Raw genomic sequence first — 16221 nt, 5'->3', positions numbered from 1 at the left:
GAATCGGGATCATGGGTCCGGGGTCATGAATCGGGATCATGGGTTCGGGTAATGAATCGGGATCATGGGTCCGGGGTCAGCGAATTCGGGATCATGGGTTCGGGTAATGAATCGGGATCATGGGGTCCGGGGTAATTTATCCGGGATCGAAGTGAACCGGGTAATGAATCCGGGATCGTGGGTTCGGGGTAATGAATCCGGGATCATTGGTCCGGGATCATGGGTCCGGGGTAATTTATCCGGGATCATGGGTCCGGGGTAATGAATCCGGATCATGGTCAAGGTCATGAATCGGGATCATGGGTCGGGTAATGAATCGGGATCATGGGTCGGGGTAATGAATCGGGATCATGGAGTTCGGGTAATGAATCCGGGATCATGGGTCCGAGATCATGAATCGGGATCATGGGTCGGGGTAATGAATCGGGATCATGGGTCGGGGTCATGAATCGGGAGGATCATGGGTCTGGTGTCATGAATCGGGATCATGGGTTGAAGTAATGAATCGGGATCATGGGTCGGGTAATGAATCGGGATCATGGGTCCGGGTCATGAATCGGGATCATGGGTTCGGTAATGAATCGGGATCATGGATCTGGGGTCATGAATCGGGATCATGGGTCAGGTATGAATCGGGATCATGGGTCGATGTCATGAATCAGGATCATGGGTTCGGGGTCATGAATCTGGGATCATGGGTCTGGGGTCATGAATCCGGGTCATGGGTCCAGTCATGAATCTGGGATCATGGGTCCGTGTCATAAATCTGAGGTAATCGCAACATCCTGTCTTTGTCCTTTTTATAACCAATAATAAGTTTAAATTACATGTTTGTAAATGTAGATTGTCCAGGTTGGTAAAGGCCTGAGAAGGACTGTTTTGCTGTTGTTGACTGACTTTTGACAACCTTAGCGGTAGTCATCTTCAGAGTTCAAACCATTTACTTTAATAAGTTTAAATATCACTATTTGTAGAAAGAACATGGTTACTTACCAACTTCAAACAATAATGTTAAGACTACTGAGACAGGTAGAATTTCAGTAAGTTGTGTTGTTGAATAATGTAATCATTAGTAATTTTCCTCACAGTTCAAAAAATGGCCATATTTCTAGCACATGCTAACAAGTCAAAAGCTCCGGAACGAAATGAAAAACGTAGTTTAAAGAAGGTGATATTTTGAATAATGAATTCTAGAAAAGTATGGCTGCGCTTTGTCAAAATGATCTAACCCTAAAAATGATCCAGCTCACATTCCTTAAATGATCCTATATGTAGAGGATCCGGCAAAATCTTAAAAATTAACTTATTCAAGATCCTTGAGGATCTTCGCAGGATTTTAGTAAGATCTTACTTAGGAATGTTAGCCAAGAAAGCGTAAACATTATGAAAAGTCACAACTATCAATTCGTCAATTTTATATAGAAGCCTAGCTTCAACAAAAGACCCAGTACTGTTATGGTTTGTATAAATTGAATTGATGCATGTAGCTGTATTATCAAACATTGGATTTTAACATCATTTTGTGTTGGTTTTCTTGTTAGAAAGGTTTCATGACGTTTCCTCGTGCGGACTCTAAACATGGACAGACGTTGTTCAATCCGGGACAATATAGTTACTGCGATCATTTCTGGGTACATTTCTGGGTAGAAATCACAGATGTAAAACTTCTTATCAATTCTTTGAATGTCTTGGGTTTGCCTGGCCAGTTGATAAATCTCATCAAATTGCAGAGACATGAATTCCTGCACCTACTTGCGTCCTCTCTCAAAAATCATCCTTGGAAAGTCCAATTGTCCATATTTACAGCTCTTATTGGCTATGTTAATAAAGTATCAGATGACGAGGATGTATAATTCCTTGGTGAGATTTTTTTGATTTCTTTTTCTGAGCTGTACCCTTGCCTTGAAAATCTTAAATACGCTGCAATCCGTCTGAAAAGTTTGGATTTGGCTCACGACTTGTTGCTGTTGGTCGAGAGAACTAGTTTCGTACTTGACAGTAAACACAAAGAAAAAGTTCGCGAACTGTATCGTGTTCTTGCAATTTTGAGAAACGACAACAACGAAAATGTGAAAAGCAAATCTTTAAAACTCGATGTCCTTGTAAAGAAATTCATGTAGGCAAACCGTTGAAAATTGACTTTTGTGAAGGCTGAAGCCGAATAGAAATGATATTGATAATCAATACAGTTAATAGAATTAATTCTTGGTATTGTTTAATTATTTGTTAGGAAGAGAATTTTCTCCATGTATGGGTAGTCAACATTCTACAGGTTTAACTGCACGAACTTCAAGAGTGATGATTGTTTGATAGTAGCTGCTTAAAGCGTACTTGTAAGTTACCCCCTAAAAATGTAATCCAGTGAACAGCTTTGTCCTTTGTGTTGGTGATATATACAATATACCATCAATGCAACTGGGTGGTTGTCGGTTTGATGAGCTAATTGTAATGCTATATTTCATCGTTCAGAGTGCCTTCAGCGCGGGAAGCTCGAACAAATATGGCGGCACGTTGGTCGTCTGATTTGAAAAAATTAGTTTTGTTTTTTTCACCTTTGTACTAACGATAAAACATTTTATGAAATCCAAACGACGATGCTTAAATCACGAAAAAGAAATCCCGATTCGAATGTTTTAGAGTCCTCGTATGGTAAGTTGTTAAATGGTTAGACTAAACAGAAAAATTCAATACAAACTTCTCCAAAACTGTAGTCTCCGTAAGGTTTAGTGGTGATTCATAATAACTATCTTTACTGCTAAATGAAAAAAAACCTTTTTAGAACTGTTTTTAGTTTTCATGCATGGATCAACTTGCAAAAGACATCAACCAGCTCTACTTACGTGGGTGTAATGTCAGTCATATCATTGTTTTGTTAGGAGTCTACCACACTCAGCAATGAGTTTGGTGAAGAAGAAAACCCTCAATAATTATGAATGCACTTTCCACTCATTCAAATGCAAGATAATCTGCATTTTCCAATTAACTTATCAAATTTTCCTAGTGTCCAACAACAAGAAGCAAAAGAAAGGTGAAGAAAATGGAAATCTTTATGAAAGAGATATGCAATCTATTTTTGAGAAAATGGTCACAAGAAGTGGAGTAGAGCTTACTTATGATGATGAACCTAATAAACTAAGTAAATGAAATATTATTTGTTCTTGGTAAAAATTTTTATCCATTTTTTACTAAACATCTAATTCAAATGTGTTGATGTATTTTGTATATTTTTATAGATGTGGAACAAGCATTGTGTCAAAGAAACTTGTCAAAAGCCATAAAAAGACATCATAAATATCCTCAGGTTCTCATGAACATTTATCAACCTTGCCAACCATTTGTTAAATGTAATTTCATTAATTTTATTTATGTGCAGGTCATAAATGATTTTATTGAAGGTTTTGTCAGTTATATTGAAGATCCTCAAAGGTAAAAGTAATTTATTTGTTATTCAGTTCATCATAAATAGGTTAGTTTTATTCGGCATTACCTCTTTAAACATGTATCTTTGTTATACCTTAATGTTTAAATTGATCAGTAGGTAGATAATTGATAATTTTTAATGTTACCTTTTTTTGAAGATTTTGTCAATCTTTGTTGCAAATGTCGACAACTACAGAATCGGAACAAAGGTAGTTTTCTTTCATTATCCTAGTCAAGTGTTTTATTATCACACTGTTAGTTTTTTGTAATTTTTAGCTTTCGTGGTGCATCTCAAGATAGTTTAATGAGACTATTGCTTGGTGTTGACTCCCTTCAGGTAGACTAAGGCTTACATTTTACAGTAATGCCTCAAATTGTTGTTATCCAACCCAAAATCATATCCTTAACTGTGATTCACGCCTTTGCGAATGCTATAACCATGTTTGATGGTTGTTTATGTTCTAATTTTGAGTTGTTAAAAATGTAAAATTAACTGTAAGTATCACAGAAGGATAATTATGATTTATGAAGTAAAAGATACTTATTGTGTTTGCACAGGTTTATGCAAACTGTGGAGACATTTAGGAAAACTCAAGGACTCAACATTTTGTCTCAGGTTTACAACTGCTCAAGAGTTTTAAAAATGTCTCAAAGGTTTGCATAAGCCAGTACAAACACAGCAAACATCTTTTATTTCTTTTATAATACAACAATAATATGAAACAGATGAATTTAAAACAAATGTTTTAATTTTTCTCTAGCTTGTATTCTCAATTGATTTAGGAGTTCTCTTAATTGATTTATATAAGCTAATACAAACTCATTGATGTTATTTGATAAAATGTTATAAAACTTATATTGAAATATTTGAAGTTATCCGTCTAATTCTCTAGCCTTCAATAGCAAATGCTCTTCTTGAAAAGATTCCCGAGTTTTCAGACAACAGTAATAGGTATAGACCATGACCATGTAGATAATGTTTAATGTTTATGTAAGTTTTCATTGTGTTGTATTAATCTTTGTTTCAAACTCCTTGTGACAACTTCCATGTCATTTTTTACTAGGATATTTGAATATGATCTTCCAAGACTTGTTGTCAATCAGTTCAAATGGCTTGACAAAATCCTTCAACCGAAGGTAATAATATGATAATGGATACAATAGTGAGAGAATACATTTAATGTGACAATCTTTTCAGGATTTAAGCGATAAATTTCTGGAAATAATCAGTGTATCAGACATTGCAGTTCAACGAGAGATCATCACTGCCATTCCAGAGATCTTAGATGACAATGAACATTCCGGGATTGCAAAAGAACTAATGTGTGTTTCATGTTTTTTGATATCTCAGTGAGAGTTTTCAATTTTATCACATAAGATGTCTTTTCTTTTTAGAAATTTCATGCAAGAGAATTCACAGTTAACCATCGCAATTCTGGATACTCTTACAAATCTGAATTTAAAGTCTGAAATTCTCTCTGAGGTAGGTATTGTGATAACAACTCGTCTGACGATAATTAAGATACGAGTTTGATTCATGTGCAGAGTCTTTAAGTCATTACACGTTTATTTTTTAACGTTAATCCTTTCTTGACCACTATAGCGCTTGCTGTTGTAGAATTTTTCTTGTCCTTTAGGTACAACAATCAGTTGTTGACATGTTATCTTCAACAGACATGGAAGAATTGCCTGTTATGGTGAAGTTTCTTCTTCAGTCAGTTGCTGATGATAGCGTTATACAGGCATGGAAATTTACACTTATGTTTATCTTATGTTGTCTTGGAGAAAGTGGTTTGTCTGTTGACACTGTAAATTTAGTCTTTTAAACAACTCTACATCATTTGTTAGAAGGATGTCTTTTTGTAGATTATCACTGATCTTCGTAAGAACCTGGATCTATCATGTACGTTGAATGGTTTAGATCCCTCGGCCACATCAACTCCTTGTAATGGAAGAAATTTAAGGTATTATTATCATGACTCGATCGAGGTGAAAATATCTTAGAATTCTTCTCGTTAACTTGTACTTGTGACATAATGTTGAGGAAACTATGATTGGTGTGTGGTAATTTGTGAAATCTCTTTGAACGATTGACGTGAGTAGCTATAAAAAAGCGTGAGTAGGTATAAAAAAGCGTGGGTAGGTATAAAACATACCGTGAGTAGGTATAAAATATTGCGTGAGTAGATATAAAATATAACGTGAGTAGGTATAAAATATAGCGTGAGTAGGTATAAAACAAAGCGTGAGTAGGTATAAAACATACCGTGAGTAGGTATAAAATATTGCGTGAGTAGGTATAAAATATAGCGTGAGTAGATATAAAATATAGCGTGAGTAGGTATAAAATATAGCGTGAGTAGGTATAAAACAAAGCGTGAGTAGGTATAAAATATTGCGTGGTAGGTATAAAATATAGCGTGAGTAGATATAAAATATAGCGTGAGTAGGTATAAAATATTGCGTGAGTAGGTATAAAATATAGCGTGGTAGGTATAAAATATTGCGTGGGTAGGTATAAAATATAGCGTGAGTAGATATAAAATATAGCGTGAGTAGGTATAAAATATTGCGTGAGTAGGTATAAAACAAAGCGTGAGTAGGTATAAAATATTGCGTGAGTAGGTATAAAAAAGCGTGAGTAGGTATAAAACATAGCGTGAGTAGGTATAAGATAGCGTGAGTAGGTATAAGATAGCGTGAGTAGGTATAATACACAGCGTGAGAAAGTGCGTATAAAAAAACGTCATTTTTTTCTTGAGTGACAGTACACAGTTGAGTACAGATGATTTACTTTTTTATTTTGGAAGTTCATCTTATTTTTTCAGCTCTACGTCCACTGATCACTTTAAGAACTCAATCATTCTTATTATGGAAGCTATAAAAACTAGTGTAAGGTTTAGAAAAACGATATCAGATGGTTGGCTTAAGGTGGGTACTTGTTATGTCTAAAGTTTAACGCAACGCGTGGGTACTTAAACTGTCATGTTAGGCATCGTATACGTACTTAACCCCAAGTGTACTGTTTAATGAAGCATGTGGGTACTTAAACTGTCATGTTAGGCATCGTACACGTACTTAACCCCAAGTGTACTGTTTAATGAAGCATGTGGGTACTTAAACTGTCATGTTAGGCATCGTACACGTACTTAACCCCAAGTGTACTGTTTAATGAAGCATGTAGGTACTTAAACTGTCATGTTAGGCATCGTACACGTACTTAACCCCAAGTGTACTGTTTAATGAAGCATGTAGGTACTTAAACTGTCATGTTAGGCATCGTACACGTACTTAACCCCAAGTGTACTGTTTAATGAAGCATGTAGGTACTTAAACCTCTTGAAAAGTCCTTAAATTGAAAAAATCGATTTTAAGGGTACTTGAAAAGTCCTTAAAAATTTTAAATCCAAGAAAGGCTAGTAAATGCTGTCCAGACATAAACGATGAAAATACATGGTTTTGTTGCTAAATAAGCAAAACTTTTCTATGTGACTCGTACGTATGACTACGTAGTAAAGTTTATAAAAAAAAACAATCCTAACAGAAGAAGAAATGACAAGATTTTCTAAACATAACAACTGCACCGTAAATATCACTCGCGAATATTTTAAACTGACCTCAGACGTAACTTAAACGTCGCGAATTGTTCTTAAACTTTGACTGTGGCCCTTGTGTGTAGCGATTTTGTTTTGAAACGATGAAAAGCATTCGCTCTCTCTAATTTCCTTAGGAATAGAATTCCATCGTTTTTATTATCTTTGTTTTTTACTATCAGGAACGATGATATATTTTCTATTTCAGGTCTTAGATGATGTGAAAAATTCTTCGGATCATTTAGTCATCGATGTGTTTGTCGTAGTAATACTTTACGCTGTCACAAATAGAAGAAAATCTATCGAAACTTTGCTAAGAAACAAAATCCGTCATGGATATTTCACCGTTGCTGTTCTTCAGGATGCATTTCAATTTTATGGACAGGTGTGTTACCTAGAGCTATACATCTTTTCATCAAAGTACTTGTGAAAATGGTATCCCAATGACATTGTTTTAGCAAAACCAAAAATACTTTCTCAACTTTCTTGCAGGTTTTACGAGAATATTTTGACAATATTCTGGTAATTTCTGAAATCTTACTCCGTTCTCCAGACTCGACTATCTCTTCCTACGCCAGAATTATGTACACGAAATCATTTCTAACGTTTGACCTTTATTGTAAACAGGCAAGTTGAAATTTTTATTTTTCTCACACACAAATTAGAGTTACTGCCGGCCAATCTGCTGCCAACTCGGCGTTTATTACACACCTAAACGACTACGTAAATTCTCTTGAATACCAACTTACATATGTCTATACCACTTCATCCTGGTGAGCGAATTCGATTCTTGTCAAGCTGTGCAGGTGCAGCAACGAAATGTGCTTAATATAACCTACATACACCCGCTACACCGATTCACAATCGTGCTCCCAGGAGTGCGTGGGAAAACATTTTCCCCATTTCTTGTTCCTCTAATCATCGCGATATTTTTGAACCAGGAAGTAGTTGGCGCCTTGGTTTCGCATGTTGGTAGTGGCTTTTCAAACGAAGCCGACATCTCACTGGATATTTTATCGGATCTTGTTGAAGATCACCCATCAGACATGTCTTCATTTGCTCTTTTTCTAAAGGTGAAATCATCTTATCTGAAATGCAACCGTTTCAATCCTTTACTTGCCTTAAAACAAATTGTTCTTTAGGGCATTTTGGATTACCTGGATAATCTCAGTATAAGTCAAATGCGAAAAGTTTTTGGGATGTTGAGTACTTTAGCATTTAATAGCGCTGACGGTATTATGATTCAGGTAACAAATTAATGATTTTAATGCATTGCCTGTGTACATTGCCGTGTATATTGCCATTAAGATGTGATTTATATATATTTTTTATCAGGACGATATTCATATGGTTGTAAGAAAACAGCTCTCGAGTAATTCATTAAAGTATGAAATATATACCTTATGTTTATATGTTATTAATGTTAAGAATTGTATTGGCTGTACTTACGTAAGTTGATGTTCATCTTTTATCCTCAGCCATACCAGTATAGGTGATCATCTTCACCATTTAAATAACATTATGACTTTTACAGTAAACTTTTTTGCTGTCTTAATACGTCAAAATTCAACTTTCTTCTTTCTAAAGATACAAACGTGTTGGTATCATTGGTAGCGTTATGATAGTTCGCAGTATGACTAAAACCAAGTCAGTAACTTTTGTAATGGAATTTCCTTTACAACAATTTCGTCTTACATTTATTTTTGTTTTTTCACGCTAGCTCTTGTGACGACAATGAAAAAAGCGAATCAACGAGCTCACAGCCAAATCTCACAATGAATGAACAACAGAGACAGGTTGTATGAATACTTCTCAATGTCTACTTTATGTCCTCAAAGCTGACAAGATAACATTTGAATTGGAAAAGTAATTTTTAGTGCATAGTTGACTGGCAACTTTGTTAGCTATTTCTAGAGCGATTATTTTGAGAAGAATAAACGTCAGATAACAAAAACTTTTTTTTGGTCGGGTGTCTGACATTTTCCATAGCTATACGTATCTGAAAGTTCATGTTTTCTATGAATGCATATGCTCTAAGATTTTAATCATTATCCTATTTTATTTCCTTTCCATCTTCAAACATGTACATTGTAACACTTTAGGTCGTTAGTTTACTGGATTTAGTACGCACATCTGTTGATCGTGCTCCCGAAGCTGCGGCGTTGTTTTACGATGAACTTGCAAATGTTATAGAGAAGGGAGAACTGGATGCAAAGACTGAGGTTCTACTTTTGTGTTTTCTTCACGATCTTGTAATTTTTCCTCTCTATATGTAATCTTTCTTCTTCAGGCATGGATCAGTGAGACTGTTGTTTCCGATTTTCAACAAAATCATTTGATTGATACAGACACAGAGCCTCCAAAGTAACTGTTTCATTAAACTATGTCGTCACTGCTCTGTCACAAACATGGCAACCGTTATCTTTACTCTACGTACTTAACGTTGTAAATCTCTCTGATGTAGATGCAATCTTCCCGTTGCGATTTTTGCCGGTCTTGACCCTCCTGACGAGGGTGGGATTATCTTCAATCTCGTTGGTTTACAACTTCATTTTATCCATGATAAAAAATCAAGGTTAAGAAACGTGTAGTGTTTATCATGACCTACATATTATCTAATTGTTTGTATCACTTCTGTAGTTCCCAGACTGTTTCACCAATTTGCTCTGCCCCTCTCTTCCGGCTGCTGAGAATTTGCGAGCAAACTCGTAACAAAGGACTCGAGGGAATTGATGCTTTACTGGGTAAGTATCTGGTAATGTGTGTCTCTTGAGTGGAGATTTTGTTAATGAAAATATTGTCTATGGAGATGTTGTTTATAGAGATGTCGTCTATAGAGATGTCGTCTATAGAGATGTTGTCTATAGAGATGTTGTCTATAGAGATGTTTTCTATAGAAATGTTGTCTATGGAGATGTTGTCTATAGAAATGTTTTCTATAGAGATGTTGTCTATAGAGATGTTGTCTATGGAGATGTTGTCTATAGGGATGTTGTCTATAGAGATGTTGTCTATGGAGATGTTGTCTATAGAAATGTTTTCTATAGAGATGTTGTCTATAGAGATGTTGTCTATAGAGATGTTGTCTATGGAGATGTTGTCTTAGAAATGTTTTCTATAGATGTTGTCTATAGAGATGTTGTCTATAGAGATGTTGTCTATAGAGATGTTGTCTATAGAGATGTTGTCTATAGAGATGTTGTCTATAGAGATGTTGTCTATAGAGATGTTGTCTATAGAGATGTTGTCTATGGAGATGTTGTCTATAGAAATGTTTTCTATAGAGATGTTGTCTATAGAGATGTTGTCTATAGAGATGTTGTCTATGGAGATGTTTTCTATAGAGATGTTGTCTATAGAGATGTTGTCTATGGAGATGTTTTCTATAGAGATGTTGTCTATAGAGATGTTGTCTATAGAGATGTTGTCTATAGAGATGTTGTCTATAGAGATGTTGTCTATAGAGATGTTGTCTATAGAGATGTTGTCTATAGAGATGTTGTCTATGGAGATGTTGTCTATAGAGATGTTGTCTATAGAGATGTTGTCTATAGAGATGTTGTCTATAGAGATGTTGTCTTGTCTAGAGATGTTGTCTATGGAGATGTTGTCTATAGATGTTGTCTATAGAGATGTTGTCTATAGAGATGTTGTCTATAGAGATGTTGTCTATGGAGATGTTTCTATAGAGATGTTGTCTATAGAGATGTTGTCTATGGAGATGTTTCTATAGAGATGTTGTCTATAGAGATGTTGTCTATAGAGATGTTGTCTATAGAGATGTTGTCTATAGAGATGTTGTCTATAGAGATGTTGTCTATAGAGATGTTGTCTATAGAGATGTTGTCTATGGAGATGTTTTCTATAGAGATGTTGTCTATAGAGATGTTGTCTATAGAGATGTGTCTATAGAGATGTTGTCATAGAGATGTTGTCTATAGAGATGTTGTCTATAGAGATGTTGTCTATGGAGATGTTGTCTATAGAGATGTTGTCTATAGATGTTGTCTATAGAGATGTTGTCTATAGAGATGTTGTCTATAGAGATGTTGTCTAGAGATGTTGTCTATGGAGATGTTGTCTATAGAGATGTTTTCTATAGAGATGTTGTCTATAGAGATGTTGTCTATAGAGATGTTGTCTATGGAGATGTTTTCTATAGAGATGTTGTCTATAGAGATGTTGTCTATGGAGATGTTTCTATAGAGATGTTGTCTAGAGATGTTGTCTATAGAGATGTTGTCTATAGAGATGTTGTCTATAGAGATGTTGTCTATAGAGATGTTGTCTATAGAGATGTTGTCTATAGAGATGTTGTCTATGGAGATGTTTTCTATAGAGATGTTGTCTATAGAGATGTTGTCTATAGAGATGTTGTCTATAGAGATGTTGTCTATAGAGATGTGTCTATAGAGATGTTGTCATAGAGATGTTGTCTATGGAGATGTTGTCTAGAATGTTTCTATGAGATGTTGTCTATAGAGATGTTGTCTATGGAGATGTTTTCTATAGAGATGTTGTCTATAGAGATGTTGTCTATAGAGATGTTGTCTATAGAGATGTTGTCTATGGAGATGTTGTCTATAGAGATGTTGTCTATAGAGATGTTGTCTATAGAGATGTTGTCTATAGAGATGTTGTCTATAGAGATGTTGTCTATAGAGATGTTTTCTATAGAGATGTTGTCTATAGAGATGTTTTCTATAGAGATGTTGTCTATAGAGATGTTGTCTATAGAGATGTTTTGAATATTTTAGGCTGTCCTGTTGTGATGTTCAACATGAAGGAAATAATGTGTAGATTCACAAAACTTTCGTTATCAGATCGTGAGTTGATCTGTAGCTCTTTATTCTTTTGTATAAACTGGTTCAGAGAGGCAAGTTGCTTTTCTTAGAAAACTTTCACTTACGACTTAATTGGATGAAAAATCAGAAGAATTGGAAATATTTTAGTTGATCAACGCGTTCTCGACGGAGACCGAGTTGGACATGAAGGAAAAAACAATAAAACGTTTAGACATAATTACTAACTTACAAAAGATGTTGGAAAGCTGTCTCAAAGGTAGTTAGTAATGTATTAAATACGACAAATGGAAGTTACTTTTAAAGAAATTGAATAACGTGTTGAACATTTAAAACAGAGATATGTTTAAGGTTTAGTTTTATTTTTAGATACTCCCGCATTTCAACCACCTGTTGTCCATTTTGACATGGATGAAACATATTTAAAGACTGACTCCAAAACTAGCAGTAAACGAAATCGCACTGGGAAGCCTAAGTACGAGAGTTTGTTTTCTGTTGATTTTGAAACAACGACATCAACTGTCTAGAATTGTATATCAAATTGTGTTTGAAAATTGTCTTCAATAGAAATAAAAGCAGCGATAACAGCAATGATAAAACATCAATAGAAGAGGTTTTCTATCCTATTCTTGTTTAAAAATGATTTTGGCCGAAATGTGTTCTCTTATGTTCCTTATTTCATGTGTACAGGAGCCGATGGAGAAAGAGACGCTAGACAATGAAGATACAACAGTCGTTGAAAACAAGTCGGAAAAGAAAAACTCAACCCAATCAAATGTTTATACGTCGTCAAAATACCGCGCTTTTTTTAGGTATTTATTAGTTTTAGGTAGTGTCAGCTACATTTATTGTCATTATAACAGGCATGCGCTGTATCTTGTATGTATGATTTATATGTTTAGGGAACTGGATTTGAGCGTATTTGAAATGCTAAAGTGTGGCTTCGTATCGAAAGCTGTTCTTCATGAAAATAGTAACACCGAAGTATATATATTCAATAATTTAATTATTTTTCACGTTTTAAAACTTTCCTTTCTACTTTATAACTTTGTAGAAAATTGAAAGTTTACAACTACAAGCTTCGCACTTATATTTTCTTCTCGATGATCTTGCCGACAAACTAGAATATTCTTTATCAACGAAAGCCCACATTACCAAGGTATATCCCACATTACCAAGGTATATCCCACATTACCAAGGTATATCTCACGTTACCAAGGTATTTCCCATATTACTTAGATATATCCCATATGACTTTGGTGTATCTCATATTACTAAGGTATATCCCATATTACTCAGGTACATCCCTTAATGCTGAGTTTTATCCCGTATTACTTAGGTGCATCCAATGTTGCTCTGGTATATCCCATATTACTTAGGTATATCCCATATTCCTTAGGTGTATCTAATGTTGCTTAGATATATCCCATATTACTTAGGTACAACCCATATTGCTTAGGTGTATCTAAGGTTGCTTAGGTACATCCCATATTACTTAGGTACATCCCTTATTGCTTAGGTGTATCCAATGTTGCTTAGGTGTATCCCATACTAGTAAGTTATCTATCTCTTATCATCATAAAGAAATTGTTATCAAGCATGCAGGATACCATTGTCTAAAGTTTATGTTTTTTCTCTTTTCATAGTTTCATCAACATAACAAAATTGGATATTCTCATATCTCACAAAAGACATCGGATGAAATCATTTTGTGTGTCCTCAACTTGTTCCCAGACCTCTGTCGACATCTTGAGACCACTAGTGCTTTCTTTCAAGACTTAAATGAAAGAAATGATGGTGTCATTGATGGACCTGGTTGTGATACAGATGAAATGAAATTGATGTCGTTGTGTTTTCAACGAGTTTTTTCATCCATGACTCAGTTTTTTTCTTGGTAATGTAGTTTGTTTGTCATTCTTGAAAGGAAAATAAATTTAGGTTTCTCCTTCAGTTTCTTTTGAATACTGTTGTTTAAATTTCATCACTAAAATATTTAGGTCTGGTTTCAATTCAAACAACATTCAACATCTCAAATCTGCGTTTGAAGTTTTGAATTCAAGGACGAAGATTTCTAGAAGGACACAGTTAAACTACGATGAACTTGTGCGGTAAGGAATCATTGAAAGTTTATTGTCGCGTTGATATCTTATTTGCAGAATTTTAACTTTGTATTTTATAAAGCATGACTTTTAATGATCTTTGATGTAGCCAAGCCTTTCATTATGTCGAACAGTTCTCAACGACATTACCGTCCATCGATACCGCTGTAACGTTGGTTAAACTTCTCGGAGCAATAAAAGACAAATCAAAAGAAGACAATTTATCCGTGTGTGAGTCAGTATAACAGTTTAATCTTTTAATGTTTACCATTTTTATTTTCCTTTCTCAATTTGATATCTTACTTATTTAATCCGTCCCTTATTCTAAAATATGCTTATGTTGTAGCACCTGTATGTGGACAGTTTTTAAAACAAGAGTGGCTTCAATTTAGCGGTGAACGGGAACAAGGCGCTAAGTACAACGAAAGTCTTCACTTTTTACTTAAGTACGATCTCGACTATTGAATGCACGGTGATTGAACATTGCTCTACAGTTCTAAGAGATTAAAAATTTCGTTGATATAGACATTACATTCTTGGTGCAAAAGATCCATCTTCCATCATTGAAGAAATAACGACGAAAGCAATACCTGAGCTCTTAGATGATGAATTAGTGAGGACTTCTTCAAAAACATTACCAACGTTGACAAGGTACGTAAGTCAACATAAAAACATAAAAATATTTATCTTTTGTTTATAAACACCATGTCGTGTGTTTAGGTCATCTTTTCCCACTTATTATAAATCGATGCTTGAGTGTTTGGTGACATATTTTAAACAATCTCAGTCTGAACCAATCAAAGGAACTGATTCGCTAGAGGTTTTTGAATTTCGTTTATTTCGTGGATAATAAAGTCAGATGCGGTTAACTGTTTGGTTGTATATTTTTTTATTCAGGTGAAGAAAGAAAGACTTGTCGTTATAAATGTTGCTGTTCGTTTGTTTCATATCTTAGTTAATCTTGTCAAGGTACAACATGAATTTTTATTGTCCATTTTTTCATAAAATTAGTTTCATTTGTGATATCTGAATTACCTCTTGCCGTTTATTCTTAAGGCATTTGAACATAGAACAGTGTTGGCCACCGTACTTAAGGTAACGTTAACTAAGGATGGCCTCTTTATTTTGCTGTATTTTTATAACTGTGAAATCTTGTTTGTTTTCACTTTCTCGTTATAGTTTGGTCGTTTCTTTGTGGAAACGTTTGTAAGCCAAGGAATGCCTGCGCTAGATGTACTTTTACGTATCTGCAAGGTTGGCAAACTGTATTCAGTAACTCGTAATAATTTTATATTACTTTGAAAGGAATTTCTATCTTTGTTTAGGATGACATTAATGGATTGTTGAAACTATTTCAACAAAGTACAAGATGCCTCCAGCATATTTGTGGACATTCGAAGGTAAATAAGGATACCTAAGGATATTAATTTATTGCTTAAAAAATGCATTTTATGATGAATTAATGTTTTTATCTTTTTTTAGGTTTCAAAAGATGTTTCCTTGACGAATCATGTTCCAGCTCTGAAGAAATCTTTGGAAACATTCGTATTTCGTGTCAAGGTAAAGGAAATCAATGGTTTCATTTCATTTTTTAAGACGAGTTTTGTAACAATATGAAATTTTGGAAGACTTCGCTCTATCTTTAGCAAAAAGCTACTGTCTAAACTTCTTGTGTAACATAACTTCGGTTTTAGAATATTTCACTTACGGATATTTAAATTTCAGGCGATGTTAGCGGTTAACCAATGCCCCGAGGCATTCTGGATAGGAAATCTTAAGAACCGTGATCTTCAGGGACACGAAATCATGTCCCAGCAATCATTGAAAAGTAAAGGGGAAGAAGGGTCATCTGAAGGGAGTGGGGACGAGTGTGGTGACGATAGCAGAATAGAAGAAGAAAAAGTAACGAACAATATTTTATTTTATAAAATTAAATAATTCAAGAACTTCTTCATGTTGATTTTGTTCATTTTCCTGGTATACTACAAGTTGTGTTAAAGCAAACAAACTTGACTGCAAATAACATAGATAATTTCATTTCTTTAGAGCAACGATGAAAATGAAAGTTTGGTCAGTGCAGATAAAGGTAGACATTTTCATTGTCTCTTGTAACCACTTTGTCACTTGTTACTTAAACATCACGTGACGTTATTAGGTGGTGAGCTCGATGATGAAGATGATGGTTGTAGCAGCGAAAGCTATTGAACGTTATTTTGCAACTCATTTTAGTGTGAGAAAAATTAAAATTGCATAGACGAGACGGAAAAATTGCTTAAATTCTTTAAGTGTTTTAAAATGGTTTGAAAA

General features: G+C 34.7%; 3 protein-coding genes and 1 long non-coding RNA gene across 4 annotated transcripts in view; all 4 read left to right on the top strand.

Moving 5' to 3' along the window:
* The window catches only part of LOC124434106 (Fanconi anemia group D2 protein-like), a 3900-nt gene extending 2856 nt beyond the window's left edge, over window positions 1-1044 (top strand). The window contains exon 5 of the mRNA XM_046983982.1: window positions 975-1044. Within this exon, the coding sequence (XP_046839938.1) occupies window positions 975-1044 (70 nt within the window). The remainder of the gene's footprint in view (window positions 1-974) is intronic.
* Window positions 1045-1096: 52 nt separating this feature from the next.
* LOC124434105 lies at window positions 1097-2202 on the top strand. Its single transcript, XM_046983981.1, has 3 exons — window positions 1097-1168; window positions 1423-1458; window positions 1542-2202. The coding sequence occupies exons 1-3, from the start codon at window positions 1097-1099 to the stop codon at window positions 1851-1853; spliced, it is 420 nt and encodes a 139-aa protein (XP_046839937.1). The 3' UTR covers window positions 1854-2202.
* Window positions 2203-2348: 146 nt separating this feature from the next.
* LOC124435668 (Fanconi anemia group D2 protein-like) lies at window positions 2349-16182 on the top strand. Its single transcript, XM_046985632.1, has 45 exons — window positions 2349-2649; window positions 3002-3136; window positions 3234-3301; window positions 3374-3426; window positions 3579-3629; window positions 3697-3757; window positions 4314-4372; window positions 4485-4557; window positions 4619-4743; window positions 4816-4903; window positions 5058-5162; window positions 5287-5384; window positions 6249-6351; window positions 7222-7398; window positions 7506-7640; window positions 7955-8086; window positions 8156-8260; window positions 8349-8398; window positions 8601-8660; window positions 8734-8809; window positions 9116-9235; window positions 9304-9377; window positions 9478-9588; window positions 9654-9757; window positions 11771-11889; window positions 11966-12074; window positions 12185-12290; window positions 12383-12428; window positions 12506-12627; window positions 12718-12799; window positions 12870-12974; window positions 13462-13709; window positions 13813-13923; window positions 14024-14145; window positions 14261-14360; window positions 14440-14565; window positions 14635-14734; window positions 14812-14883; window positions 14971-15009; window positions 15094-15168; window positions 15240-15314; window positions 15397-15474; window positions 15640-15816; window positions 15961-16000; window positions 16070-16182. The coding sequence occupies exons 1-45, from the start codon at window positions 2595-2597 to the stop codon at window positions 16117-16119; spliced, it is 4320 nt and encodes a 1439-aa protein (XP_046841588.1). The 5' UTR covers window positions 2349-2594; the 3' UTR covers window positions 16120-16182.
* On the top strand, window positions 6545-6864 carry LOC124435675. Its single transcript, XR_006945119.1, has 2 exons — window positions 6545-6675; window positions 6747-6864. It is a non-coding gene; the product is annotated as an uncharacterized LOC124435675 (long non-coding RNA).
* Window positions 16183-16221: the final 39 nt, after the last annotated feature.

This window comes from Xenia sp. Carnegie-2017, unplaced genomic scaffold (genome assembly GCF_021976095.1).
Source record: "Xenia sp. Carnegie-2017 unplaced genomic scaffold, XeniaSp_v1 HiC_scaffold_14, whole genome shotgun sequence".
In the NCBI taxonomy this organism is placed as follows: domain Eukaryota; kingdom Metazoa; phylum Cnidaria; class Anthozoa; order Malacalcyonacea; family Xeniidae; genus Xenia; species Xenia sp. Carnegie-2017.
This window is presented reverse-complemented; position numbering and strand designations above follow the sequence as displayed.

Excerpts from the sequence above, each read along its gene's own strand:
- LOC124434105 (XM_046983981.1), top strand. The coding sequence starts at position 1,097 with ATGGCCATATTTCTAGCACATGCTAACAAGTCAAAAGCTCCGGAACGA. Across the intron at positions 1,169-1,422 it reads AAAAACGTAGTTTAAAGAAG|AAGCCTAGCTTCAACAAAAG; the intron begins GTGATATTTTGA and ends AATTTTATATAG. Across the intron at positions 1,459-1,541 it reads AAAGACCCAGTACTGTTATG|AAAGGTTTCATGACGTTTCC; the intron begins GTTTGTATAAAT and ends TTTTCTTGTTAG.
- LOC124435668 (XM_046985632.1), top strand. The coding sequence starts at position 2,595 with ATGCTTAAATCACGAAAAAGAAATCCCGATTCGAATGTTTTAGAGTCC. Across the intron at positions 4,744-4,815 it reads GGGATTGCAAAAGAACTAAT|AAATTTCATGCAAGAGAATT; the intron begins GTGTGTTTCATG and ends TTTTCTTTTTAG. Across the intron at positions 15,010-15,093 it reads TGTTGGCCACCGTACTTAAG|TTTGGTCGTTTCTTTGTGGA; the intron begins GTAACGTTAACT and ends TTCTCGTTATAG.